The sequence below is a fragment of the Papio anubis genome, chromosome 6 (assembly GCF_008728515.1).
Source record: "Papio anubis isolate 15944 chromosome 6, Panubis1.0, whole genome shotgun sequence".
NCBI lineage: Eukaryota > Metazoa > Chordata > Mammalia > Primates > Cercopithecidae > Papio > Papio anubis.
Window position 1 is genome coordinate 155171694 of NC_044981.1, and position 26782 is coordinate 155198475.

At 43.1% G+C, this 26782-nt stretch overlaps 1 protein-coding gene and 1 non-coding gene across 4 annotated transcripts in view; one reads left to right on the top strand and one right to left on the bottom strand.

The window, feature by feature from the left end:
- The first annotated feature begins 6930 nt into the window (after positions 1–6930).
- The window catches only part of LOC116275386 (sorting nexin-3), a 51614-nt gene continuing 31762 nt past the window's right edge, over positions 6931–26782 (top strand). For all 3 annotated transcript variants that reach the window (XM_031667549.1, XM_031667550.1, XM_031667551.1), the window contains exon 1: positions 6931–7433. In XM_031667549.1, coding sequence (XP_031523409.1) covers positions 7272–7433 — 162 coding nt within the window. In that variant the 5' untranslated portion in view covers positions 6931–7271. The remainder of the gene's footprint in view (positions 7434–26782) is intronic.
- On the bottom strand, positions 25526–25629 carry LOC116275590. The gene has a single exon (XR_004184705.1). It is a non-coding gene; the product is annotated as a small nucleolar RNA U13 (small nucleolar RNA).

Sequence of the window (26782 nt, forward strand, 5' to 3'; positions counted from 1 at the left end):
TGGAGGGTAGGTCAGGGTGTGAGATTTGAAATGCTCCACATAGGAAAAATGATGTAAAAGAAACCCACCTGGCACTTGAGAAGTTGACAGATCTCATTAGGTTTGCCACGTAAACCAAAAATAAAATTCTAAGTCCCCTCAACCATCTAAATGGACCCCTCCTCTCAGACAAAGGCATTCCAAAGTTAACCTGAAAAACTATTTCAGGCCATGATGGGAAGGGAGAGTCAGACATGCCTTATCACACCCTCCTCCCTTTTGGAATTACCAATAGAACAGATTCTTTAGATCTGATAAGAAACATTTACAATCTATTTTCTCTGAAGCCCTCTACCTGGAGGCTTTATCTGCAAAATAAAACCTTTATTTCTTCATAACCCCTTATCACAACCCAGACATTCTTTTTTATTGATAGTAACTCAACCAATTGCCAATCAGAAATCCTTTGAATCTGCCTAATGGCTTGGAAGCCCTGACTTCCAGTTGTCCCGCCTTTCTGGCCCAAATCAATGTATATCTTACATGTATTAATTGACGTCTCATGTCTCCCTAAAATGTATAAAACCAAGCTGTACCCTGACCATCCTAGCGTCATGTTCTCAGGACCTCCTGAGGCCTGTATCATGGGCCATTGGTCACTCATGTTTGGCTCAGAATAAATCTCTTCAAATATTTCACACAGTTTGACTCTTTTCGTTGACAGCCATAATTCCAGAGTCTGACACTTCAGAGGTTCAGTGACTTGATTTTATTCTTTTCCTTTAGAAGTGATCAGGTTTTGAGGAAGTGACACATTAATCAAGTTCACAAGGGACCGGCTGATAAAACAGAATCCCAATTAATTAATTAATTATTATTATTATTTTTTGAGGTGGAGTGTCACTCTGTCACCCAAGCTGGAGTACAGTGGTGTGATCTCGGCTCACTGCATCATGCACCTCCCAGGTTCAAGCAATTCTCCTGCCTCAGCCTCCCAAGTAGCTAGGATTACAGGTGCATGCCACTGCGCCAGGCTAATTTTTGTACTTTTAGTACAGACAGGGTTTCACCATGTTGACTAGGCTGGTCTCGAACTCCTTATCTCAAGTTATTCGCCTACCCTGGCCTTCCAAAGTGCTGGGATTACAGGCAAGAGCCACTGTGCTCAGCCAGGAATGGATAATCTTTTTTTTTTTTTTGAGACGGAGTTTCACTCTTATTGCTCAGGCTGGAGTGCAATGGCACGATCTCAGCTCACTGCAACCTCCACCTCCTGGGTTCAAGTGATTCTCCTGCCCCAGCCTCCTGAGTAGCTGGGATTACAGGCACGTGCCACCACTCCCAGCTAAGGAATGGATAATCTTAATGGCCAGAGCCTTCAAACTGTGATAATTAATATTCTACTCAAGGGACATACCTTTCAGGATGCCCACAGCAAAACCAGTACACAGACAACTTACTTGTTTTAGAATTAGGCCATTAAGGAAAACAGAAAATTGATGATAGTTTTCTAACATTTTACCTCCTCCTTAGAATATGTTTGTCTCTTCTCCTCCTACCTCCACTTCAATTGCCACCCTCTTAAGCTACCAGCGCTAATACCCTGGTGTATATCCTTCTATACTTCTCCCCATGCACATATAAACATATACAAATATAAATGTAGGGTGATAGGGTGGGTTTTTTTGTTTGTTTGTTTTGAGACAGAGTCTCACTCTGTCAACCAGGTTGGAGTGCAGTGGCGTGATCTTGGCTCACTGCAACCTCTGTCTCCCGGGTTCAAGCAATTCTCTTGCCTCAGCCTCCCTAGTAGCTGGGATTACAGGTATGTGCCACCATGCCCAGCTAATAATTTTTTTGTATTTTTAGCAGAGGCTGGGTTTCACCATGTTGGCCAGGCTGGTCTCAAACTCCGGACCTCAAATGATCCACCTGCCTCAGCCTCCTAAAGTGCTGGGATTACAGGCATGAGCCACTCTGGCTGGCCTACTGATAGGGTTTTGTTTGTTTACCCAAATGGACCATAGCAGACAGATTATTTTGTGATCCTCACTTACCAGTATCATGGTCTCTAGTAGTCTAGTGGCTAGGATTCAGTGCTTTCACCAATACATCAGGATATTCCCCCTCTAATTCTAATAACTAAAAAATAGATTATTCTAATAAATGAAAATATAACTAGTTAATTTACTTTAATCATTATACAATTTCCCACAGTTTAAATATACTATAATTCAAGCATTTTCTTTTTCTTCTTTTCTTTCTTGAGACAAGGTCTTTGTCTGTTATCTAGGCTGGAGTAGAGTGGCATGATCATATACTTACCAATATACTTACCAATATTTTATGCAGCCTCAACCTCCTGGGCTCAAGCAATCCTCTCACCTCAGCCTCCCAAGTAGTTGGGACTACATGCACACACCAGCATGCCCTGCAATTTTTAAATTTTTTGTAGAGATAGAGTCTCCCTATGTTGGTCTTGACAAGTGATCTCCCTGACCTGGCCTCCCAAAGTGCTGGGATTACAGGTATGAGCCATTGCCCAGCCTAATTCAAGCATTTGTAAAAACTGATACGCCTTGGAGCTGTTTCCAGTTTTTGCCACTACAAACAAAGATGTGATAAACATCCTTGCCCTTACAACCTTGTGTACCATGGACTCTTGCAGCAAAAGTTAGATTTGCAGGTAAAACTACTCTAATAGTCTTACTTTTGATAAATATCATCAAATTACTTTTCCAAAAGGATGTAACAATTCATACTCATGTCATCAAAATATGAATGCCTGTTTTCTTACTTTCCTACTGTGTGCTTCTGTTCATTTGGATTTTTGTCATTCTGATAGACAGAAAAAAGTATTCATGTTTAATGTGCATTTATATGATTAGTAAGTTTGAGTATAGTGGCAGTTGAAGTGGAGGTATGAGGAGAAGACATGAATATATTCTAACAATGAGCTAAAATGTTAGAAAACTATCATCAATGTTATGTTTTCCTAAAGTGGCCTAATTCTAGAAAAATAAGTTGTCTGTATACTGGTATCGCTGTGGGTGCCCTGAGAGGTGCGTCCTTTGAGTAGAGTATTCATTATCACAGTTTGAAGGCTCTGGCCATTAAGATTATCCATTCGTGTTTATTCTGAGCTCACTAAACAGTCAGCTGATAGTAATTTCATTTCTTTTTTATGCTTATTGTCCATTTGAATTCCTGCCTAAGAGGCAGCATAAAATATTGGTAAGTATATAAATTCTGGAGCTAGTTTTGCCATTTCTTTTTTTTTTTTTTTTTTTTTGAGACGGAGTCTCACTCTTGTCACCCAGGCTGGAGTGTGCAGTGGCGCCATCTCAGCTCACTGCAACCTCCACCTCCCAGGTTCAAGCCATTCTTCTGCCTCAGCCTCTGGAGTAGCTGGGATTACAGGCGCCCAGCTCCATGCCCGGCTATTTTTTTGTATTTTTAGTAGAGACAGGGTTTCACCATGTTGGCCAGGCTGGTCTTGAACTTCTGACCTCAGGTGATCCGCCCATCTCGGCCTCCCAAAGTGCTGGGATTACAGGCGTGAGTCACCGTGCCCAGCCGAGTTTTGCCATTTCTGAACGATAAAACCTTTGGGCCAGGTGCAGTGGCTCACACCTGTAATCCCAGCACTTTGGGAGGCCAAGGTGGGTGGATCACAAGGTCAGGAGTCCGAGACCAGCCTGGCCAACATGGTGAAACCCCGTTTCTACTAAAAACACAAAAATTAGCTGGGCGTGCTGGCGGGCGCCTGTAGTCCTAGCTACTTGGGAGGCTGAGGCAGGAGAATAGCTTGAACCCAGGAGGCAGAGGTAGTGAGCCAAGATCGTGCCACTGCACTTCAGCCTGGGTGACAGAGCAAGACTCCATCTCAAAAAAAAAAAAACTTGACTCATTGCCACCCATCCATCCAAGGTAGGAGTGGGTGAGTAAAACTAACCACACTGAGATTCTAATTGTATTAAGTTATTAATTTTAGATAGAGTGATATTTTTCTGATATTAAGTCCTCCCATCCAGGAACACAGACTCTTTTCTCTTTAGGTTTTGTCTTACATCTTTTAATACAATTTCATAGTTTTAGTCCTATGTTTCCTTTGCTCCCTGTAGCTCCTATCCCTTCCTTCCTAGATATTTTGTACTTCTGGTCATTTGTGAACAGGGTATTTTCTTCTATTTCCATTCTAGCTAGATATTGCCTAGACAAAGGAAAGCTATTATATTCTATATTTCTATTCTGCCACTACATTTTGTTAATTCTAGTAGCTTATTCTTTCTGGATTTGCATTCTAGAAATGCAATCACAATTCCTGAAAAATAAAGATTTTTTTTTTCCTGATATTTACACCAAGAAGGTCTTCTTTGGCTATACAACTGTGCTATGATCCTGTGCTGCTGTCCCTCCTAGCCGCTTCCCCACTGCAGGCATTTGTTCCGGCTGCCCAAGTGTGCCCTGAGTGGCCACCAAGGAATCAGACAGAAGCATTCTATGAGAATATTCTATGATTGCTTTGTTCAGGTGTCACCGATGACAACAAATACAGTAGTTCCTGGTCTCTTAGCTTTCATAGACTTCAATTCAGAGCCATTGATATACATTTCTTGAGCTCACATTTCTAATCATACCAGTCAAATTCCCATTTGGTCTGTTGTATTAGGAGACATGCCCAGCATTAATATCTAATGAGCTTGTCTGTCGCTATCTGTCACATTATTCAGTTTTGTCTCATAGCACCAATCATATTGGCAGGTGTATTATTTACTGATTTGTCTCCCTAAGATAGACTATATACTAGGTTATAAACCTGACTTATCTACCCTTTAATCTCTAGCACCTAGAATGAAAACATCTAATAGGCCTTCAACAAATATTTGTTGAATGAATAAATGAATGTTGTTTTCTGGAAAATAATATACATTGTATTTAAGTAATTTCTTTTTCTTTTCTTTTCTTTTTTTTTTTTTGAGACGGAGTTTTGCTCTTGTTGTCCAGGCTGTAGTGCAATGGCATGATCTCGGCTCACCACAATCTCCACCGCCCAGATTCAAGCAATTCTCCTGCCTCAGCTTCCCGAGTAGCTGGGATTACAGGCATGTGCTACCACGCCTGGCTAATTTTATATTTTTAGTAGAGACGGGGTTTCTCCATGTTGGTCAGGCTGGTCTCGAACTCCCGACCTGAGGTGATCCGCCCGCCTCGGCCTCTGAGAGTGCTGGGATTACAAGAGTAAACCACCGCACCCGGCCAAGTAATTTCTTTTTATTCCAGTGTTTCTTAGTGTTATTAAGAATGGTTGCTGTTGGCCGGGCACTGTGGCTCACGCCTGTACTACCAGCACTTTGGGAGGCTGAGGCAGGCGGATCGGCTGATGTTAGGAGTTCGAGACCAGCCCGGCCAACAAGGCGAAACCCCGTTTCTACTAAAAATACACAAAAGTTAGCTGGGTGTCGTGGCGCACGCCTGTAATCCCAGCTACTCGGGAGGCTGAGGCAGGAGAATCGCTTGAATCCGGAAGGTGGAGATTGCAGTAAGACAAGATGCGCCACTGCACTCCAGTCTGAACGACACAGCGAGACTCCGTCTCAAAAAAAAAAAAAAAAAAAAAGAAAGAAAGAAAGAAAGAAAAGAAAAGAAAAGAAAATTTCAGTTCAAGGGATCAAGGGACAGATCAGGCTGAGCACGGTGGCTTATGCCTGCCATCTCAGTACTTATGGTAGGCTGCGGCGGGAGGATCACTTTGATGCTAGGAGTTGGAGACCAGCCTGGAAATCATAGTGAGATCCCGTCTCCACAAATAATTACTAATAACTTAAAATATAAAAAAATGGGGGAGAGGGGAAGATCAGGTTAAAGTAATTATAGGATTAAACTTGACATATTAAAAAATGCAGAAATAGTTGTGAGACCATACCATTAAGAGGGATAACTCTCTGGACAAAGAGAGAAAAATGTATCGTATCTCAACATTTAAAATCTGCATTTCCCATTAGACCATGAGAGATGAACTAGGACCTAATTCCTAATTAACTGGGTTTTCTCCCCGTTTCTTTTTTTTTTTTTTTTTGAGACGAAGTCTCACTCTATTGCCCAGGCTGGAGTGCAACGGCACGATCTCGGCTCACTGCAACTTCCGCCTCCTGGGTTCAAGCGATTCTCCTGCCTCAGCCTCCTAAGTAGCTGGGATTACAGGCGCACACCACCACGCCCAGCTAATTTTGCATTTTTAAGTAGAGATGGGGTTTCACTATGTGGGCAAGGCTAGTCTCGAACTCCTGACCTCGTGATCCGCCCGCCTCGGCCTCCCAAAGTGCTGGGATTACAGGCATAAGCCACCGTGCCCGGCCTTCCTCCCCGTTTCTTAAAAAGGCTTATGTGAGTTGCATTTCCAGTCCTGTAGAGGTACGTTTAATACTTTCAAAAAAAAAAAAAAAACTTACCAGGACTTCGTGAGAAATGAAAGCGGACATCCAAGGCAGCTTGCAGCCGGTCTACTGTTACTTTGTTTTAGCGGGCCGACCTGTCTCCAAATATGGTTTGACCATAATGCTAGGATTTACCTAGGGCTTTTGTTTTTATTTCACTCCCACACTTTACTGGTTTCAACTTATCAATTCAGATGGGTGTCTGGTGGAACGCTCAGGTTTATGGCAAAATCATTTCAGGCATTTGTTTAACCCTCTCCAGAAAGGCATTTACAAGGGTTCACTGTTGGTACAGTTAGTAGGGGCAGTTTTGTTTCGATTTGCTGGCGAATCTCTAAAATCTCCCCGTTTAACTTTCGCCCGCAATTCCTAACGCCGCGAAGGCCGTTTCCGGCGGTCTGCCCCGCCGCAGGCCGAGGCTGGCGCACAGAGACAGGAAGCACCGCCCCTCGGCGTCTCGGTCCTCGCTTCATCGGCCGCAGCCCCGCGGCGGCGGCGCTCGCGGTGCGTTGTGGGCGCTGTAGTCCGGCCGGAACCTGTTTGCAACCGCGAGTCCCATGACACCGCTTCTCCTCACAGCCCAACCCGCAGTGCCCCTCCCTAGCTTCGGCGGGTCCTCCCGGGACCCGAGCGCGGCGTTCCAGCGAGTCAGCTGTTTCTCCCCTGGGCTCGGACGCGGAAGCTTGAGGGGCGCGGGGAGGAGCTTCGCGTGCGGGGTGAACGCCCGCTCTACGTGCTCGTTCGCTTCGCGACCGCTGCGCGCGAGCCCCGTGTCCCCACGGCGGGCAGCAGCGGCGGCGGAGGCTGAACGCGGAGGGGGCGGAGGGAGCCCGCGGCGGCGGCGGCTATAGCGAAATGGCGGAGACCGTGGCTGACACCCGGCGGCTGATCACCAAGCCGCAGAACCTGAATGATGCCTATGGACCCCCCAGCAACTTCCTCGAGATCGATGTGAGCAACCCGCAGACGGTGGGGGTCGGCCGGGGCCGCTTCACCACTTACGAAATCAGGGTCAAGGTGAGGCCGTCTTTCCCCTCTCCCAAGAAACCCCTCCCGCTGGCTCTGGTCACCCCCCACTCGGCCCAGGAGTGAACCTCCGCGGGCAGCCACAGCCGCCCAGGCCGGGAGCCCCCTTGCAGAGGCTGGCCGGGGTCGTGAGCCAGGGCCCCTCTTCCTGTAGGGCTGGTGTGGGGGGCTGCAGAGCGAGCCCGGCGCCCTAGCACTTGGAGAAGGTGCTCGAAGAGGAGGGCGTGGGTTGAGCGCCGCTTGCCCCTCCAGCAGCTGATCTGGGAATGACATTTGAGTTGGAAAGGGGTAGATCTTTCGAGAACACATCCCTTCACTGGGAAGGGAAGGAGATGTTGACTGAGAGAAGGGGCTTGCGCAAAGTTAAAGCCTTTTCCCAGTTTTCTCTTCCTGGAGACTTCCCAGAGGTAGCAAGCCAAGCCCGCTGCTCCAGGCCCTTCCCGAGCTACTAAAGTAACCTAGGTTGTGTAGTCTTCTAAACGGGACTTAATGAAAGTTCACAGAAGCCTGACGATTTTTGATAGGGCTGAGCCAGACCAGAAGGGTGATTGGACATGGTTGACTTAAGCACTTTGGGCCACCGCCCTGCTAAAGGCTGAAGTGTGGTGTCACTTACCTCATAATCCAAAACTACAGTTGCTTTAAGAAAAGCCTATTTATTTAGAGATCTTGCTGTCTTAATTCGAGATTTGCATTTAACTGAATGAAGAAATCAACAGAAATAAAATATACCTAATTTCACAACTAGTGTTTGTTGGCAATAAATAATTCAGATGATTTGAAAGATATTGAAAATAGTGCTTCACTTTCACTCTATAGTTAAGTATTAAAGAATTTGCCCATGTATGGAAGCATCTTTAAAAATTAATTACATTAACTTAAAGATGACAGCAAATTACTTTATTAAAAATTAAGTATGAGGATTTTGCCTTTAATCAAAATTTATATGACAAGCTACTATTAACATTTAAGTGAAATAATTTCTCATTAACTTACGCACTTTGTGTCGTAAAAAACACAAAACGTGAACTTTGCCATCCTAACCATTTTTAAGTGGACAGCTCATTAGTATATTCACTTAAGTTGTGAAACTTAAGTATTTTTTAAAAATGATTCTTATGTAGTTAGTATTGATTTTAAAAAATTAAACTTTAAAATATGAAACGAATAGTTTACTGTTTCAAGCCACTGTTGTCTTCTTATGGATGTGTAAAATGTGAATCATAGGCCGGGCGCGGTGACTCACGCCTGTAATCCCAGCACTTTGGGAGGACCAGATGGGCGGAACACCGAGGTTGGGAGTTCGACACCAGCCTGATCAGCATGGAGAAACCCTATCTGTACTAGAAATACAAAATTAGCCGGGTGTGGTGGCGCGTGCCTGTAATCCTAGCTACTCGGGAGGCTGAGGCTGGAGAATCGCTTGATCTAGGGAGGCAGAGGTTGCAGTGAGTCTAGATCGGGCCATTGCATTCCAGCCTGGGCAACAAGAGCGAAACCCTGTCTCTAAATAAATGAATAAAAATTGAATCATAGGCTATGTTGCCATAGGGAAACTGCAAAATCCAGTCTCCAGTACACCTGGGGAACTACATTCCCACATGAACTTAGCGGAAAAGTGAATGTTTTTCTAATTGTCTGTAATACCTGACAGATGGTTCACTAAAAAGAACTTCCTCTTTTGCCCTATACACCAGTGTTTTCTTTTTTTTTTTTTCTCTTGTGCTAAAACAGAACTTGGTATTCTTGTTTCTAGACTTCCATAGCAGGTACTTCCTGTCACAAAATTGAATTGGAATATCCTGCCTACACTTCCTCCACTTACTAACTGAGTTTATCTTGCCGAGTGCATTATATTAAATGGATTCTAGTATAATAACTTAATCCTCTTTTTTTTTTTTTTTTTTTTTGTAAATACAACTAATACCTTAGCAAATAACTGATGTGACACTTAAAAATGGTTTTTGGGCGTGGCGCAGTGGCTCACGCCTCTCGTCCCAGCACTGTGGGAGGCTGAGGCTGGTGGATCCCTTGAGCTCTGAAGTTTGAGACCAGCCTGGGCAACACGTTGAAACCCCTTCTCCACAAAAAAAGAAATTAGCTGGGCATGGTAGTGCGCATGCCTGAGGTCGCAGCTACTCCGGAGGCTGAGGTGGGAGCATCACTTGAGCCCAGAATAGTCATTTGTATGTTAAATAAAATAATTTTTTTTTTTTTTTTTGAGATGGAGTCTTGCTCTGTCGCCCAGGTTGGAGTGCAGTGGCGCTATTTGGGCTCACAGCAACCTCCGCCTCCCAGGTTCAAGCAATTCTCCTGCCTCAGCCTCCTGAGTAGCTGGGATTACAGGCATAAGCCACCATGTCTGGCTAATTTTTGTATTTTTAGTAGAGATGGGGTTTCACCCTGTTGGTCAGGCTGGTCTTGAACTCCTGACCTCGTTATACACCTGCCTTGGCTTCCCAAAGTGCTGGGATTACAGACATGAACCACTGCGCCCGGCCTGAAAATAATCTTTTTTAAGAATGATTAATGAGTCAGAGAACTAACAAATTATACACTTACTTTGGTTTGTATTTTTGTATAAACCAACTCACTGGGTGTTAATAGCTGTTAACAGTCGTAAATGCAGGTGCCTATATGAAAACCTAATTGAGTTTTTAATGCATGAAATGCCTTTGGATTTCTTTCTTTCTTTTTTTTTTTTTTTTTTTTTTGAGACGGAGTCTTGCTCTGTCGCCAGGCTGGAGTGCAGTGGCGCAATCTCGGCCCACTGCAACCTCTGCCTCCCGAGTTAAAGCCATTCTCCTGCCTCAGCCACCCAAGTAGCTGGAACTACAGGCATGCGCCACCATGCCCAGCTAATTTTTGTACTTTTAGTAGACATGGGGTTTCACTGTGTTGACCAGAATGGTCTGGATCCCTTGACCTCATGATTCATCCGCCTTTGCCTCCCAAAGTGCTGGGATTACAGGCGTGAGCCCCCACACCCGGCCTGGATTTCTTTTAGTATGTAATGTGTTAGCTTAAAACTAAGGACACTATATAGTAAGGAAATTAGCCCTTATTTGAGCAGCATATGATTTTTTTAGCGTAATTATAGTCTTGCGTTAAGGCAGAGTGGCTATGACATGAATAGTTTAATATTTTGTAATTTTTTTTTTTTCTTGAAATAAGAGTCCCGCTCTGTAGCCCAGGCTGGAATGCAGTGGCGTGATCATGGCTCACTGCAGTCTCAAACTTCAGGGCTCAAGTGTTACCCCCGCCTCAGCCTCCCAGGTAGCTGGGGACTACAGGGTGCTACTACCCCTGGCTAATTTTTTTTTTTTGTCAGTTGAAACTTGCTATGTTGCCCATGATGGTCTTGAACTCCTGGCCTCAAGTGACCCTGCCCCACTCAGCCTCCCAGTGTTGGAATTACGGGCATGAGCCACCCCACCCAGCCCTGCAATTTTATTATTCTCTAAACTGTTGCTGCTCTCCCTAACCCCTACTGACTACCTTTTGCTATTGAATTTGCTATATGGAAAACCATTTTATGTTCCAGAATTTGAACTTTTAAACTATCTTACAGTTACTGTCTTATTCTGGTCTTGAGAACAATTTTCAGTTTTACAGGATCTGATTGAAATTACTCTAATTCACAGGGCAATTTTATCTGGATGGTGGCACTTAGAATGCAAGTTTCCCAATCTCCATTTATCTTTTGGTTTTAGGATAGTGTTTAAGACTATTAGGATCACTTGATTAGTATCTCTGGGCTTTTGAAAATAATTACACAGTGTTATGTTTTTAAAAATTGTTCTAATGGATAGGTACAGCAGAGAGCGCCATAAATGATTAAAGGTTTAGGAAAGTTCAAGGTCTAGAATTATTTAGGCATATTAAAGAGAAGGCTGAAAGTAAAATTCAGTCACTGTTTATAAGTTTGTGCTGTAATGTAACTTTAATATTCTGGAGATTTTTAAATTAATCAAGATCTATTTTACCTGGAGACCACTGTTTTGAACAGGAATGGAATTAGAATCTTTCTTGAGCTCTGACATAGTCCTCAGTTCAAAGAACAGATTTAGCATTTCCTAGCTGGGTAGGGTACAAAATCAAAGCTCCACTTCCCGTCTGTGAAATAGGTGTGCTAATAATAGTACCTACCTCTTAGGACTAAATGGGATAAGGCACATGAATCTTTCTAGCACAGTGCCTGGCACATAATAAGCACGCAGAATTTAGCTCTTTCTGAAGATAGACATTTTCTAAATTAAACGTCAGTGATCAACTACATTTTCTGTGTTAACGTGTGGTTGAGTTACTAAAATTGTTAGATTTTCTTACCAAGAAACCTACTTGTCTTGGAAGTGTACCTTCATTAAGTAAGCATGGTATAAAAAGAAGCTATCTTATTTGGTACTTAACCAAGTAACCTTTGTGTATGTATTTATTTTTTCAAGGCAGGGTCTCCCTCTGACTCTCAGCCTAGAGTGCAATGGTGCAATCACAGCTCACCGAAGCCTTGACCTCCAAGCTCAAATGATCCTCCCAACCTCAGCCTCTCTAGTAGTTAGGACCACAGGCACACACCACCACACCCAGCTAATTTTTAAATTATTTGTAGAGACGAGATCTCACTATGTTGCCCGGGCTGCTCTTGAACTCCTGGGCTCAAGTAATACTCCCACCTCAGCCTCCAAAACTGCTAGGATTATAAGTATGAGCCACCATACCCGGCTGCAAATAATCTTTTAAAGTTGAGCTTTATTAAAGCATAAAGCTGAATAATAACGTTGGCTGGTAAAAATTTTAGCAAGATGCTAAATAAATGTAGCATCTTATCTTGACTGCTTGCCTTTCTAAACTTGTATGTTTTTTCCTCTGGGTCAGTCATCTAATCTTAAATTAGGAGTCATTAATACCCAGATTGGAAGCTGAGAAATAAATTTTAAAATCTTAGACTTAATATTAGGAATTATAAACATGTATTATTGAAGGGCTAAAATATTAATAGTATTTTAAAGATTTGGGGGGTCGGGCATGGCAAATCCTGTATGTAATCCCAGCACTTTGGGAGGCCAAGGTGGGAGGACTACTTGAGCTCAGGTGTTGCCACACGGCCTGGGCAATGCAGTGAGACCCTGTCTCTACAAAAATTTAAAAATTAGCCAGGTGCGGTGGTATGTGCCTGTAGTCCCACCTATGTGGGAGGCTGAAGTGGGAGGATTTCTTGAGCCCAGGAGGAGGTCAAGGCTGCAGTGAGTCATGATCACACCACTGCACTCTAGCCTGGGTGACACAGTGAGACCCTGTCTCTAAAAAAAGAAAAGAAAGGCCAGGCGCGGTGGCTCACGCTTGTAATCCCAGCACTTTGGGAGGCCGAGGCGGGCAGATCACGAGGTCAGGAGATCGAGACCATCCTGGCTAACACGGTGAAACCCCGTCTCTATTAAAAATACAAAAAATTAGCCGGGCGTGGTGGTGGGCGCCTGTAGTCCCAGCTACTCAGGAGGCTGAGGCAGGAGAATGGCGTGAACCCGGGAGGCAGAGCTTGCAGTGAGCCGAGATCGCGCCACTGCACTGTAGCCTGGGCAACAGAGCAAGACTCCATCTCAAAAAAAAAAAAAAAATCAGGACATTTTGATGCCAAAGGACATCTGCAGAAATATCAATTGGCCAATGAGATGTTGTCTGTTATACATGTTCCTGCCAGCTATGGCTGACATATCTAGGATCTCCATCAAGGAGAAGCATGCTATTAGCAGTGAAGATTCTGTTCTTATCTCATCCATCCCTTAAGAGAATGGAGAGTGGGGGAGGAAGACAGTGGCAATTTTAAAGTAGCCCTGTTATATTGAGTTTTTAGGGATTCTGTTCTGTTAAGGGATGTATCATTTGAGTATCTATTATGTGCAAGGCACTGTGCTGTATGTGTAAAATTTAATATTGAGATAACCAAGCAGAGTAGATAATACTCCTGTTTTGCAGATGTAGAAGCCGAAGTCCCAATTGATCCTCATCTCTTGTCCTTTCCTCATTTTGACTCCAGTCCTGAACTGGTATCTCCCAATTAAGCTGAGTTCTTTTGTATCCAGGCCTTTTGCACACACTTCCTCCTCTGTTAAGAACAGGCTTCCTTTAACAGCCTCATCTGGTTACTATGACTTATCCTGCAGGACTCAGCCTTAATGTCCCCTTTTTAGAGATTTTGCTGATCCCTTGACTCTGGACCAGATTTCCTTCCTGTGTGTCCTAGTAGCCTTGTTAGGATTAAATTTGTTTGCTTGTCTTTGGCTTCCTGTAAGTTCCTATCACCCATTATAAGCTCTTAGAGAACAGGGAGTCATAATCACCCTTACTCAATATCTAACACTGCTTGGCACATAGTGAACACTTATAAATAAATGAAGTTTAGGAAAGTTAACTTCCCCAAGGTCCCAGCTATTAAATGGTAAAACTGGGATTTGAACCTAGATTTTTCTGACCTTCAGAGCCCATATTTTTTTTTGAGACAGGTTCTCACTCTTGCCCAAGCTAGAGTGCACGGTGGTGCAATCTCAGCTCATTGCAGCCTCAACCTCCTGGGCTCAGGCAACCCTCCCACCTTCACCTCCTGAGTAATTGGGGCTTCAGGAGCATGCAACTATGCCTGGCTAATTTTTTTGTATTTGTAGAGACAGGGTTTCTCCATGTTGCCCAGGCTTGTCTCAGACAAAGGTTTCACCATGATTGCCCAGAGCCCTCACAGAACATTCATACCACCTGAGGAGCCTTTGAAACCATTCAGGTTTTCTTTTAATTGGGGTGGGGTGGGGTTTGGGCAGTGGTGGGGTTTTTTTTCTTTTTTTTGTCTTTGAGACGGAGTCTTGCTCTGTCACCCAGGCTGGAGTGCAGTGGCACGATCTTGGCTCACTGCAAGTTGCACCTCCCGAGTTCACGCCATTCTCCTGCCTCAGCCTCCTGAGTAGCTGGGACTACAGGTGCCGGCCACCACGCCCAGCTAATTTTTTGTGTTTTTAGTAGAGGTGGGGTTTCACCATGTTAGCCAGGATGGTCTCAATCTCCTGACCTCATGATCCACCCACCTCGGCCTCCAGAAGTGCTGGGATTACAGGCGTGAGCCACCGCGCCTGGCTGGCAGTGGTGGTTTAAAAAGCATCCCAGTAAGGGCACTTTACTGATATGCAGCAAGGATTTCTGCTGCTGTTTATCATGCTCTCTGTCTCACTGAGATAGACAGTAGAGAAGGAGGAGAAATATACATAGAACCACAGTGGTTGGTAGCTTTGATGGGGTTAAAAAAAAAAAAACAGATTCTAAAATAGTAAAACATAAAATGAATAGCAGATCTTGGCAACAGAGAGGAAAACCAGCGACATTTGCCAAAGATAGAAAACTTTTTGGAGGGGAGGCATTTAAATATTAACTGAAAGCATACTGATCTCTACAGCTTAAGGTTTTGGGAAGGAGGGGAGACACAGACTACATCCAGTCAAGCCAGATCTTTTTACCTTTGTCTTGCATCATCCATGTCTACATCTCTATATAATAATCATGAAAGTAAGCCAGAAGTAAAAAACAAAAAAAAAGACAAAAATACATATTCATTTAAGAAAGGGATTTTTTGGAGACAGTGTTATGCTGTGTTGTCGAGGCTGGTCTTGAACTCCTGGGCTGAAGTGAGCCTCCCACCTCAGCCAAGTAGCTGGGATTACTGTTGCATGCCATCAAGCATGCCTCAAAAAAGGAATCTTTTTTTTTTTTTTTTTTTTTTTTTTTTTTTTTTGAGACGGAGTCTCGCTCTGTCGCCCAGGCTGGAGTGCAGTGGCCGGATCTCAGCTCACTGCAAGCTCCGCCTCCCGGGTTCCCGCCATTCTCCTGCCTCAGCCTCCCGAGTAGCTGGGACTACAGGCGCCCGCCACCTCACCCGGCTAATTTTTTTTTATTTTTTAGTAGAGACGGGGTTTCACCGTGTTAGCCAGGATGGTCTCGATCTCCTGACCTCGTGATCCGCCCGTCTCGGCCTCCCAAAGTGCTGGGATTACAGGCTTGAGCCACCGCGCCTGGCCCCCCAAAAAAGGAATCTTTATAAATATTGTCACTTTATACTTTTAAAAGGGGAAAATCTAAAAAAATGCTTTGAACTATCCTGGTGATCACATGTAATAGAAATTTTCCTCTCCTGCTCACCTTCATCATCATGCTTATCTCACCCCTTCCAAAAAGTACTAGACTGTTATTATTAGATACTTTGATGTTTGTACCATGTAATGCTGCTTTCATGTAAACAGAGCCAGCAATTGAATATCAGATAAGAAAGATGGTGTCCAAGAAAATCTTGGAACTGCTATTTTCTTTTTTCCAGAAGTTTATTCCTAGGGCCGGGTGCAGTAGGTAGCTCATGCCTGTAATCCCAGCACTTTGGGAGGCTGAGGTGGGTGGATCACTCGAGATCAGGAGTTCGAGACCAGCCTTACCAACATGGCAAAAACCCATATCTACTAAAATACAAAAATTAGCCAGTGTGGTGGTGCATGCCTATAATCCCAGCTACTCAGGAGGCTGAGGCACAAAGATTGCTTGAACCCTGGAGGCAGAGGATGCAGTCAGTCGAGATTGCACTACCACATTCCATCCTGGGTGGCAGCGAGACTCTGTGCTTAAAAAAAAAAGAGAGAGAGAGAGAGAGAGAAAGCTTATTCTTACGTGTGCAACAGGCTCCAAGACGTTTCATCCTTTGCTTCCTAGGGTGGAAGCAGAAGATTTTATGGTAGGAAATACAGATATTTAAATAGGAATGGGATCAAGGGTCATCATTGCCTCGGGCACAGTGGTTCGTTTTTTGGTTTTTGTTCTTGTTTTCCAGATTTCTCCCTTCTAAGTACTAACCAGGCCCAACCCTACTTAGCTTCTGAGATCAGACGAGCAATTGGGTGCATTCAGGATAGAATGGCCATAGACTTTTGCCAGATTTGTTAATTCCACCTGTCAAGGGAACCCTTCCCTGTCGCCTTTGCTTTTAGCTCCCCAAGTTTTTTCTGCTCCTCTTTTTGTTTCTGCTTGAAATCCTTGTCTTCCTCATACATCTCCTTGGCCTGTTTCTTGTCAGGGGCTTCTTGCCATAGGTGCCTGTCAGGAACGCTGGCCGTGGTGCCTAGCATTCCTTCCCCAGACCCTGCATAGGAAACTGGAACTGCAGTTTACTATTTTGATTCCTTAGTTAAAAGACATAAAGCTTTCAACCAAAGTTCTACTTCGTTTTTTGTTTTTTTAATTTTATTTATTTTTTTAGACAGAGTCTCACTCTGTTGCCCAGACTGGAGTGCAATGGTGCAATCTCAGCTCACTGCAGCCTCCGCCTCTGTGGTTCAAGCAATTCTCGTGCTTCAGCCTCCCAAGTAGCTGGGAGTATACAGGTCGTGCACCGCCATGCCCGGCTAATTTTTGTATTTTTAGTAGAGATGGGGTTTCACCATGTTGCCAAGGCTGGTCTCAAACTCCTGGCCTCAAGTGATCTGCCCACTTCAGCCTCCCAAAATACAGGCGTGAGCCACCACGCCTGGCCACTACTTCTTTAAAGAAATATTTAACTGACAACCTAGGAATTTGGAATGTGTTGGTAAAATGTGATGTTTGCTATAGCTTGCCAGAAAGGTTGTATCAAATAGTATGGAGTTTGGGCTGTTCTCAGATAAAGAAGATAATTTTGTTGTTCTTTTGGTTTTTTCTCCACATGGAGAGGTTTCAGGCACGGTCCAGAGTTAGTATCGTGGCTTGACTATCAGCTTCTAATATATTCACATTCTAGTCAGGGGGAAGGTTTATTTCTGCCCTTGAAGGACACAACCAGGAAGTTGTATTATTTCTGTTTCTGCCCCATTGCCGTACTTAGCTATAAAAGAAGCTGGGAAATTTAACCAGGCAGCCATGTGAAGAAGGGAAGAGTAGATGCTGTTCTTTGCTTTGCCACATTAACAAATGGTTGTGGTTGGCCCTTCTAGGATATGGCTTTAAGCTACACTGTGATCATCTCTTACTCCTTTTTTTTTTTTGCTGATGCCTGGAATTTCGGTTTAGAGTAAGTTCATTTGATTTGCAAGAAATAAAATTGTACTTTCATTAGTTTGGAAGTCTTAAGTGAGTAAGTTTTGATTCTTTCATGATAATTTTGTTAAGTTGAGAAAAAAGGCAAGCATGAAGACATGGCATATCTGATAGGGGTATACCTTGAGCTTGGGCTAGAGATTCTAAAAATAGTTGATTAACCTTTTTTTCCCCTTCCAAGGCTGCTTAAAACTATATTGGTTTTACTTAGGCCCACCATTGAAGTTGCTGACATTGAATGATGGGAGTATATAATTTGAGCCACCAAAATAAATGAGGCCAGTGTCTCTTAGCAGAGAATCACTTAATCTCCTAGCAGAGAAGTAGATAATTACTTAAAATAATTTCGTAAAGTTACTTTGTGTCCAGCAGTATCGGAATGGTCATTCCATAATTATTTGTTCTGTAAACTTAGATTTTATCACTGATGGAGCATTTCTTTTGGCTTTCGTAAAGTTATTTTAGCACCTGTCACCTATAGCTTGTTTGCTTTCTGTTTTTTCTAGTCCTGCCCTTGTGGAATGACCTTCTCTGTTGTACAATAAGTCTCATCCATACTGAGAAACAGTATGTGTCTGGTCTTGGTATCTCACCCCTCTCTTGTGTTGACTTTACTGGTTATCTTCAAGTGGAAACAAGTAGAGAAAAATCTTGTCAGCTAGGCATGTATGTGTATATCACCAGGTCTTGTCTTAAATTTACACCCAAAGATTCCCCTGTGGTATATAACTGAGGACATTCGTAGGACACTAAGGAGTATAGATAGAGCAGGGGTTGGCAAACTGTGGGCTTACCTTTTTAAATTTATTTTATTTTTTATTTTATTTTTTTGAGACGGAGTCTCACTCTGTCGCCCAGGCTGGAGTGCAGTGGCCGGATCTCAGCTCACTGCAAGCTCCACCTCCCGGGTTCACGCCATTCTCCTGCCTCAGCCTCCCGAGTAGCTGGGACTACAGGCGCCCGCCACCTCGCCCGGCTAGTTTTTTGTATTTTTTAGTAGAGACGGGGTTTCACCGTGTCAGCCAGGATGGTCTCGATCTCCTGACCTCGTGATCCACCCGTCTCGGCCTCCCAAAGTGTTGGGATTACAGGCTTGAGCCACCGCGCCCGGCCCCACCTTTTTTTATAAATAAAGTTTTATTGGAACACAGCATATCCATTTCTTCCCGTATTATGTAAGACCACTTTTATACTATAAGGGCAGAATTGAGTAGTTGAAACAGTATGTTTACTATCTTGCCCTTTAAGAAAAGGTTTGCCAATTTTGTGTCTAGAATTTGCTCATGTGACATTGAAATAATGGAAATCAAAAGGTACTTGGAGAATCTTTTATCAAAACATGAGGCCAGGCATGGTGCCTCACTCCTGTAATTCCAGCACTTGTGGAGTCTGAGGTGGGTGGATCACTTGAGGTCAGGAGTTCAAGACCAGCCTGACCAACATGGCAAAACCCTGTCTCTACTAAAAATATAAAAATTAGCCAGATGTGGTGGTGTGCCCCTGTAGTCCCAGCTACTCAAGAGCCTGAGGTGGGAGGATCACTTGCACCCTGGAGGCGGATGTTGCAGTGAGCCAAGATCACACCACTGCACTCCAGCCTATGTGACAGAGTAGAACCCTGTCTCAAACCCTAAAAAATATCTTGAGGCTATGGAAAGAATATTCATTTAGGAAGCCAGTAGTAAACGACTGAGGAAATAGTCATTAAATATAACACTGCACATTCATCAAATAATAGGATCTTAATGCATAGCCCTATTGTTGGGTGGTGAATGAAATATTAGATACCATTCTTTCCTCCTAGAGGTCCAGTTTTACATAGAAATTGTAACTTTGTGTTGTCATCCCACTGGTAATACTAAGGCCAGGCACAAGGATTTTCAACTTTTGAAGTTTATTTTCTCACTCGAAGCCATTTATGTAAACTCCTTTGAATACCCACATAAAGCAAAGAAAGTTGGTGCTGATAAACTAGTGGGCACCAGGTACATGGTGGTTCAGGGTCGGTCAGCAAACCAGTGCCAACACTGAAGATGATGCAAAACAAAATTGACTGCAATCAGTTCTAGCCAGGATCATGGTTTAGATATTTTCTAGCCAGAATTAATTAATTTTTTCTTTTTTTGAGACGGAGTCTCACTCTGTTGCCAGGCTGGAGTGCAGTGGCGCGATCTTGGCTCACTGCAACCTCCACTTCCCGGGTTCAAGCGATTCTCCTGCCTCAGCCTCCCGAGTAGCTGGGATTACAGGCGCGTGCCACCACGCCCAGCTAATTTTTGTATAATTAATTAATTTCTTATACAGTATCATCATTTAATGATTTGTGGGGTTTTATGTGTGTGTGTGTTTTTTAAGAGACAGAATATCACTATGTAGCCCAGGTTGGTCTTGAACTCCTGAGCTCAAGCAATCCTCTTATCTGCCTCAGTCTTCTGAGTAGCTGGTACTACAGATGTGAGCCATTACACCTGTCTTAATGTTTCGTGTTCTTACATGTTAAACCCCTATGTAACAGGGCAGTGTGCCATTGTATAAATAATAGTTATTAAAATTTAAATTAGTCTTGGTTGAACTATTAGGTAAGTCCTTTCTACAAACTTTGTCTGTCTGTCTAAAAGCTGGGTGTGGTGGTGCACACCTGTAGTCCCAGCTACTCAGGAGGTTGAGGTGGGAGACTCATTTGAGCCCAGGAGGTTGAGGCTGCAGTGAGCTATAATGGTACCACTGCACTCCAGCCTGGGTGACAGAGTGAGACCCTGTCTCAAAAAAAGAAAGGAAGGAGTTAAGTGGAAAATTGAGAAACTGTGATACCGACTCTAAATGGGACAACGCAGTAAACTGATAGAATTTTTGTCTTAGTTTATAAGGCCAGATTATGTTGATATACTTAAGTTGGGATAAATTGCCATTTTAGAGCGTTTTTCTTTAGACATCAGGATATGATTCTTATCTATAATTGATATTTGCTGAGTTTTCTTCCTTCAAGACATCTGATCAATTGTTTTTTTCTAACTAAATTTCTTTTTTAGAGTTGTTGATTTTAACTTGAGTAGCTCCTGTGGGTCAGTTGCTTTATCGAGTACTTGGAATGCTAAGTTTAATAACATATGTTACTGCATTTAGTAAGTTCCCAACCGCCTGAAACAGGGCTAGATTTCTCTGATAAGTTTTCCCCAGAACTGTCCAATAAATGAACATTTATGAACTGTCTGCTATATTCCAGACATTGCTAGATGCTTGTTTAAGAGATGAATAAGACATGCCTAGCCTTTAGAAGCTTCCAAACTGGTGGTAAGGAGAGTAGGGAGAGGTAAATTCGTAAAATATGCATAAGGTGTAGTGGAAACCCAGGTCTGCCCTGAGGGGCCAGAAGTGTGTGAGGGCAAAAAGAGAGCCAGTAGTGTTTTAGGTAGGGGGAGCACCTGTCTCTTCTGCCCTTCACTGCCAACATCTGACGTCAATGGCCTGCCAGAATCGCACAGTAATAATACTGGAGTGGTTCCTTGTTACTCTCTGACTCAAACATTTTTCTCGATTTTTATTTATAATTTTATATATAATGTATAATTTGGTTTTAAAATTGTTATTTTAATTTTATTTTTTTAATAAACAGAGACAGGGTCTCGCTGTGTTGCCCAGGCTGGTTTTGAACTCCTGAGCTCAAGCAATCCTCCTTCCTCTGCCTCCCAGAGTGCTGAGATTACAGGCATGAGTCACTGCACCTGGCTATAATTTGTTTTAAGCATCTGTGTTCAGGCGGTATGGTAGGCACTTTCACTCTGTGTTTTCTCTGATATAGTTTATTCTACTGCATTTTCTTACAAACTGTAATCACTATTATTTCCACTTAAAACAGATGATAGACTGGACATGGTGGCTCATGCCTATAATTTTAGCACTTTGGGAGGCAGAGGTGGGAAGATCACTTGAGCCCAGGCATTCAAGACCAGCCTGGGCAACACAGGGAGACTTAAACTTTTTTTTTTTTAATTAGCTGGGCATAGTGGCATGGACTAGTAGTCCCAACTACTTAGGAGGCTGAGGTAGAAGGATCACTTGAGCCCAAGAGGTCGAGGCTACATTAAGCCGTGGTCATGCTACTGCACTCCAGCCTAGGTGACAGAGTGAGACCTGGTCACACACTCAAAAAATAGATCATAGATATCGACCACTTCATCGTTCTTACTTAGCAATAATCGTTTCCTGTTTCCTCCTGTCTTACTCCATTTTCACACTATAAATTTACTACCTGAGACTGGGTAATTTATAAAGGAAAGAGGTTTAATTGACTCACAGTACTGCATAGCTGGGGAGGCCTCAGGAAACTTACAAGCATGGAAGGCAAAGAAGAAGCAAGTACCTGCTTCACAAGGCGCCAGGAAAGAGAAAGTGAGCAGAAAGAGCCCCTTATAAAACCGTCAGCTTTCGTGATAACTCACTCATTATCACGAGGAGAGCATGGCGGAACCGCCCCCATGATCCAGTCACCTGGGGGGTTACACGTGGGGGTTACAATTCAAGATGAGATTTGGGTAGGGACATACAACCAAACCATATCACTTCCTGATCATGCTTTATGATATAGCTAAGAAAGTTTACTTGCTCTTTTCCCATGCTAAACTCTAATGATCTTTCCTGATTCCTCTTGCCAAAAGGTAATCCAGTGTGGACTTGAGCCTGTAGTCTTAGCTATTTGGGAGGCTGAGGTAGGAGGATCGTTTGAGGCCAGGAATTAGAATCTGCACTGAGTTATGATCTTGCCACTGCACTCTAGCCTGGGCAACACAGCAAACCCTATCTCTTAAAAAAAAATAAAATAAAATGCTGAGAACACATTCTCTTCTATAATGAGTTTGTGTTCCCAGGCAAAAAAAATAAAAAGAATCAACACAATTTTAAGAAAAAAAAAAAGAGCAGGTGCAGTGTCTCATGCCTATAATCCCAGCATTTTGGGAGGCCAAGGTGGGTGGATCACCAGAGATCAGGAGTTTGAGACCAGCCTGTCCAACATGGTGAAACCCTGTCTCTACTAAAAAGACCAAAAAAAAAAAAAAAAAAAAAAATTAGGCAGACATGGTGGTGTGCGCCTGTAATCCCAGCTAGTCGGGAGGCTGAGGCAGGAGAATCACTTGAACCTGGGAGGCAGAGGTTGTAGTGAGCTGAGATTGCACGTCTGTAGTCTAGCCAGGGCAACAGGGCATGACCCTATCTCAAAAAAAAAAAAAAAAAAAAAAGGAATGCTCAAAGCTCTTTTAAGAATTTCTTACTTAGAGGCCTCAGAAATAACACCACACATCTACAACCATCTGATCCTCGAGAAACCTGACAAAAACAAGCAATGGGGAAAGGATTCCCTATTTAATAAACAGTGCTGGGAAAACTGGTTAGCCATATACAGAAAACAAACTGGACCCCTTCTTTACACCTTATACAAAAATTAACTCTGATGGATTAAAGACTTAAATGTAAAACCTAAAACCATAAGAACCCTAGAATAAAACCTAGGCAGTGCCATTCAGAACATAGACATGAGCAAAGACTTCATGACTAAAACACCAAAAGCAATGGCAGCAAAAGCCAAAATTGACAAATGGAATCTAATTAAAAAGGTTCAGCACAGCAAAAGAAACTATTATCAGGGTGAGCAGGCAACCTACAGAATGGGAGAAAATTTTTGCAATCTATCCATCTGACAAAGGTCTAATATCCAGAATCTACAAGGAACTTAAATTTACAAGAAAAAAACAACCCCTTCAAAAAGTGGGTGAAGGATATGAACAGACGCTTCTCAAAAGAAGACATTTACGTGGCCAACAAACATATTTTAAAAATCTCATCATCATTGGTCATTAGAGAAATGCAAATCAAAACTACAGTGAGATACCATCTCACGCTAGTTAGAATGGTGGTCATTAAAATGTCAGGAAACAACGGATGCGACGATGTGGAGAAGTAGGAACGCTTTTACACTGTTGGTGGGAGTGTAAATTAGTTCAACCATTGTGGAAGACAATGTGGCATTTCCTCAAGGATCTAGAACCAGAAATATACCATTTGATCCAGCAATCCCATTACTGGATATATACCCAAAGGATTATAAATCATTCTCCTATAAAGACACATGCACACGTATGTTTATTGCAGCACTATTTACAATAGTGAAGACTTGGAACCCACCCAAATGCCCATCAGTGATAGACTGGATAAAGAAAATGTGGCACATATACACCATGGAATACTATGCAGCCATAAAAAAGAATGAGTTCATGTCCTTTGCAGGGACATGGATGAAATTGGAAACCACCATCCTCAGCAAACTAACACAGGAACAGAAAACCAAACACCGCATGTTTTCACTCATTAGTGGGAGATGAACAATGAGAACACATGGACACAGGGAGGGGAACATCACACACCAGGACCTGCCAGGGACTGGGGGACAAGGGGAGGGAGAGCATTAGAACAAATACCTAATGCATGTGGGGCTTAAAACCTAGATGACGGGTTGACAGGTGCAGCAAACCACCATGGCACATGTATACCTATGTAACAAACCTGCACGTTTTGCACAAGTATCCCAGAACTTTAAAAAAAAAAAAAAATTTTCTTGGCCGGGCACAGTGGCTCATGCCTGTAACCCCAGCACTTTAGGAGGCCGAGGTGGGTGGATTACTTGAGGTCAGAAGTTCAAGACCAGACTGGCAACATGACGAAACCCCATCTCTACTAAAAATACGAAAAATTAGGCGGGCATGGTGACGAATGCCTGTAGTCCCAGCTACTGGGAAGGCTGAGACATAATTTCTTGAACCCAAGAGGTAGAGGTTGCAGGTTGCAGTGAGCTGAGATAGTGCCACCGCACTCCCACCTGGCAACAGAGCCAAAAAAGAAAAAAGAAAAAATTCCTTATATTCTTACAGACTATATTATTTTAAATGTGGATATTCTAGAGATTGATGGTGGTGATGTTTGCATAACAATATGGATTTACTTAATGCCACAGAACTCTGTACACTTAAACATGCTGAAAATGATAATTTTATGTTATGCATATTTTACCGCAGTAATAAATATGGAAACAAATAGTATGGAGGGGCCAGGTACAGTGGCTATCTCCTGTAATCCCAGAACTTTGGAAGGCCAAAGCAGGAGGATCACTTGAGGTCAAGAGTAAAAAACCAGTTTGGGTAACATAATGAGACCCTCCTCTCTACAAAAAATACAAAAATTAGCTAGGTATGGTGGCGTGCACCTATAGTCCCAGCTACTCGGGAGACTGAGGTGGGAGGATTGTTTGAGCCCAGGAGGTCAAGGCTGCAGTGGGCCAGGATTGCACTACTGCACTCCACCCTGGGTGACAGGGTGAGACCTACCATCTCATAAAGAAGGAAAAAAAAAGGGGGGGGAACTGGAGAGGGCAGTTTCTTTCCCTTCAAACTATCAAAGCAAGGAAAAAAGTAGTTCTTTATGACTTTTTGCCAAGAACCCTCAGTTCTTACTCATCTGTTGTGTTTTACAGTCTACTTTATCTAACACTAATATAGCCAGTCCAGTTTTTTTATGAGTATTTGCAGGGTATGTAATTTTCTGTCCTTTCACTTTTAACCTGTTTTGATTTTTGAGGCAGAGTCTCACTTTCTCACCCAGGCTGGGGTGCAGTGGCACAATCTCGGCTCACTGCAACCTTCACCTCCCAGGTTCATGCGATTCTTGTGCCTCAGCCTTCCAAGTAGCTGGGATTACAGGCGCATACCACCACGCCTGGCTAATTTTTGTATTTTCAGTGGAGAGGGAGTTTCACCATGGTGGCCAGGCTGGTCTCGAACTCTCAACCTCAGGTGATCCACCCCGCCCTTGGCCTCCTAAAATACTGGGATTACAGGTGTGAGCCACCACACCTGGCTCTTCATGTGGATTTCATTTACCATCTGGTATCATTTTTTTCAGCCTGAAGGGCTTTCTTTAGTATTTCTTTTTTCTTCTTCTAAGGTTCCCATCAGATGGGTAATGTGCTGAAGTCATAACAAGGTTTGAAGGAGGCATGTCACACACATGAGCATGAAAACCCAATCATCATGCTTACAAACTACAGAAGGATTTCTTTAGTATTTCTTATAAGTCAGGTCTGCTAAGTATGAAGGCTTGTAGTCTTTTTTTTTTTTTTTTTTTTTTGTCTGAGACTGTCTTCATGTTTTTATTTTTGAAGGATAGTCTTGTTAGATGTATTAGTTTTTTATTGCTGAATTAAAAATTACCACAATTGTAGCTCTCAAAACACCCCCAGCCAGGTGCAGTGGTTTGTGCCTATAGTCCCATCTACACAGGAGGCTAAGACAGGAGAATCACTTTAGCCCAGGAGTTTGAGGCGGCTGCATTGTGCTGTGATCATGCCTGTAAATAGCCTGTACTCCAGCCTGGGAAATAAGCAAGACACTGTGTCTTTGAAAAAGTAAAAATTTAAATAAATAGATTGAGTTTTTAATTATTTAAAAAACACCACCAAATATCTCACAAGTTTCTGTAAGTGAGAAGTCTGAATATGGCTTATCTGGACATTTTGCTTGGAGTCTCACAGTGCCTATAATCAAGGAAGGTTGGTCAGGGTTGTGGTTTCATCTAAGGCTCCGGAGTTCTCTTCCAGGCTTACACAGTTGTGGGCAGTATTATTTTCCTGGAGCTGTAGAGTTTAGAGTAGCCTTCCTCTTAAAGGCCAGTGGAAAAAAACCTCTTTGATCTCAGTGAAGACTAAAGCCCCTTTTTAAGGGGCTCACCTGGTTAAGTCAAGACTACTCACAAAAAAACTCGGTGAAGTCAAAGTCAAACTGATTAGGGAGTTTAATATCTGTAAAATCCCTTCACCTTTGCCATGTAATGTAACCTAATTATGGAAGTGACATCCATCTCATTCATAGGCCTTTCTCACATTCTCAGGGAGGTGTGTCTGCCAAGTGGTGGCAATTTTAGGCACCATCTTGGAATTCAGCCTACCACACTGGATAGGGAATTCTTTGTTGATTTTCTTTTTTTCTTTGAGCACTCTTAATATGCTACTGCTTCCTTGTCTCCATTGTTTCTGGTGAGAAGTCAGCTCTTAATCTTACTATGGATCCCCTGTATTGATGAGTAGATTTCTCTTGCCACTAAATTCAAGATTTTGCTTTTCTTTAGCTTTTAACAGTTTTACTGTGATTGTTGGGTGGGGATCTCTTTGTGTTTATCCTACTTAGAGTTCATTGAGCTTCTTGGATGTA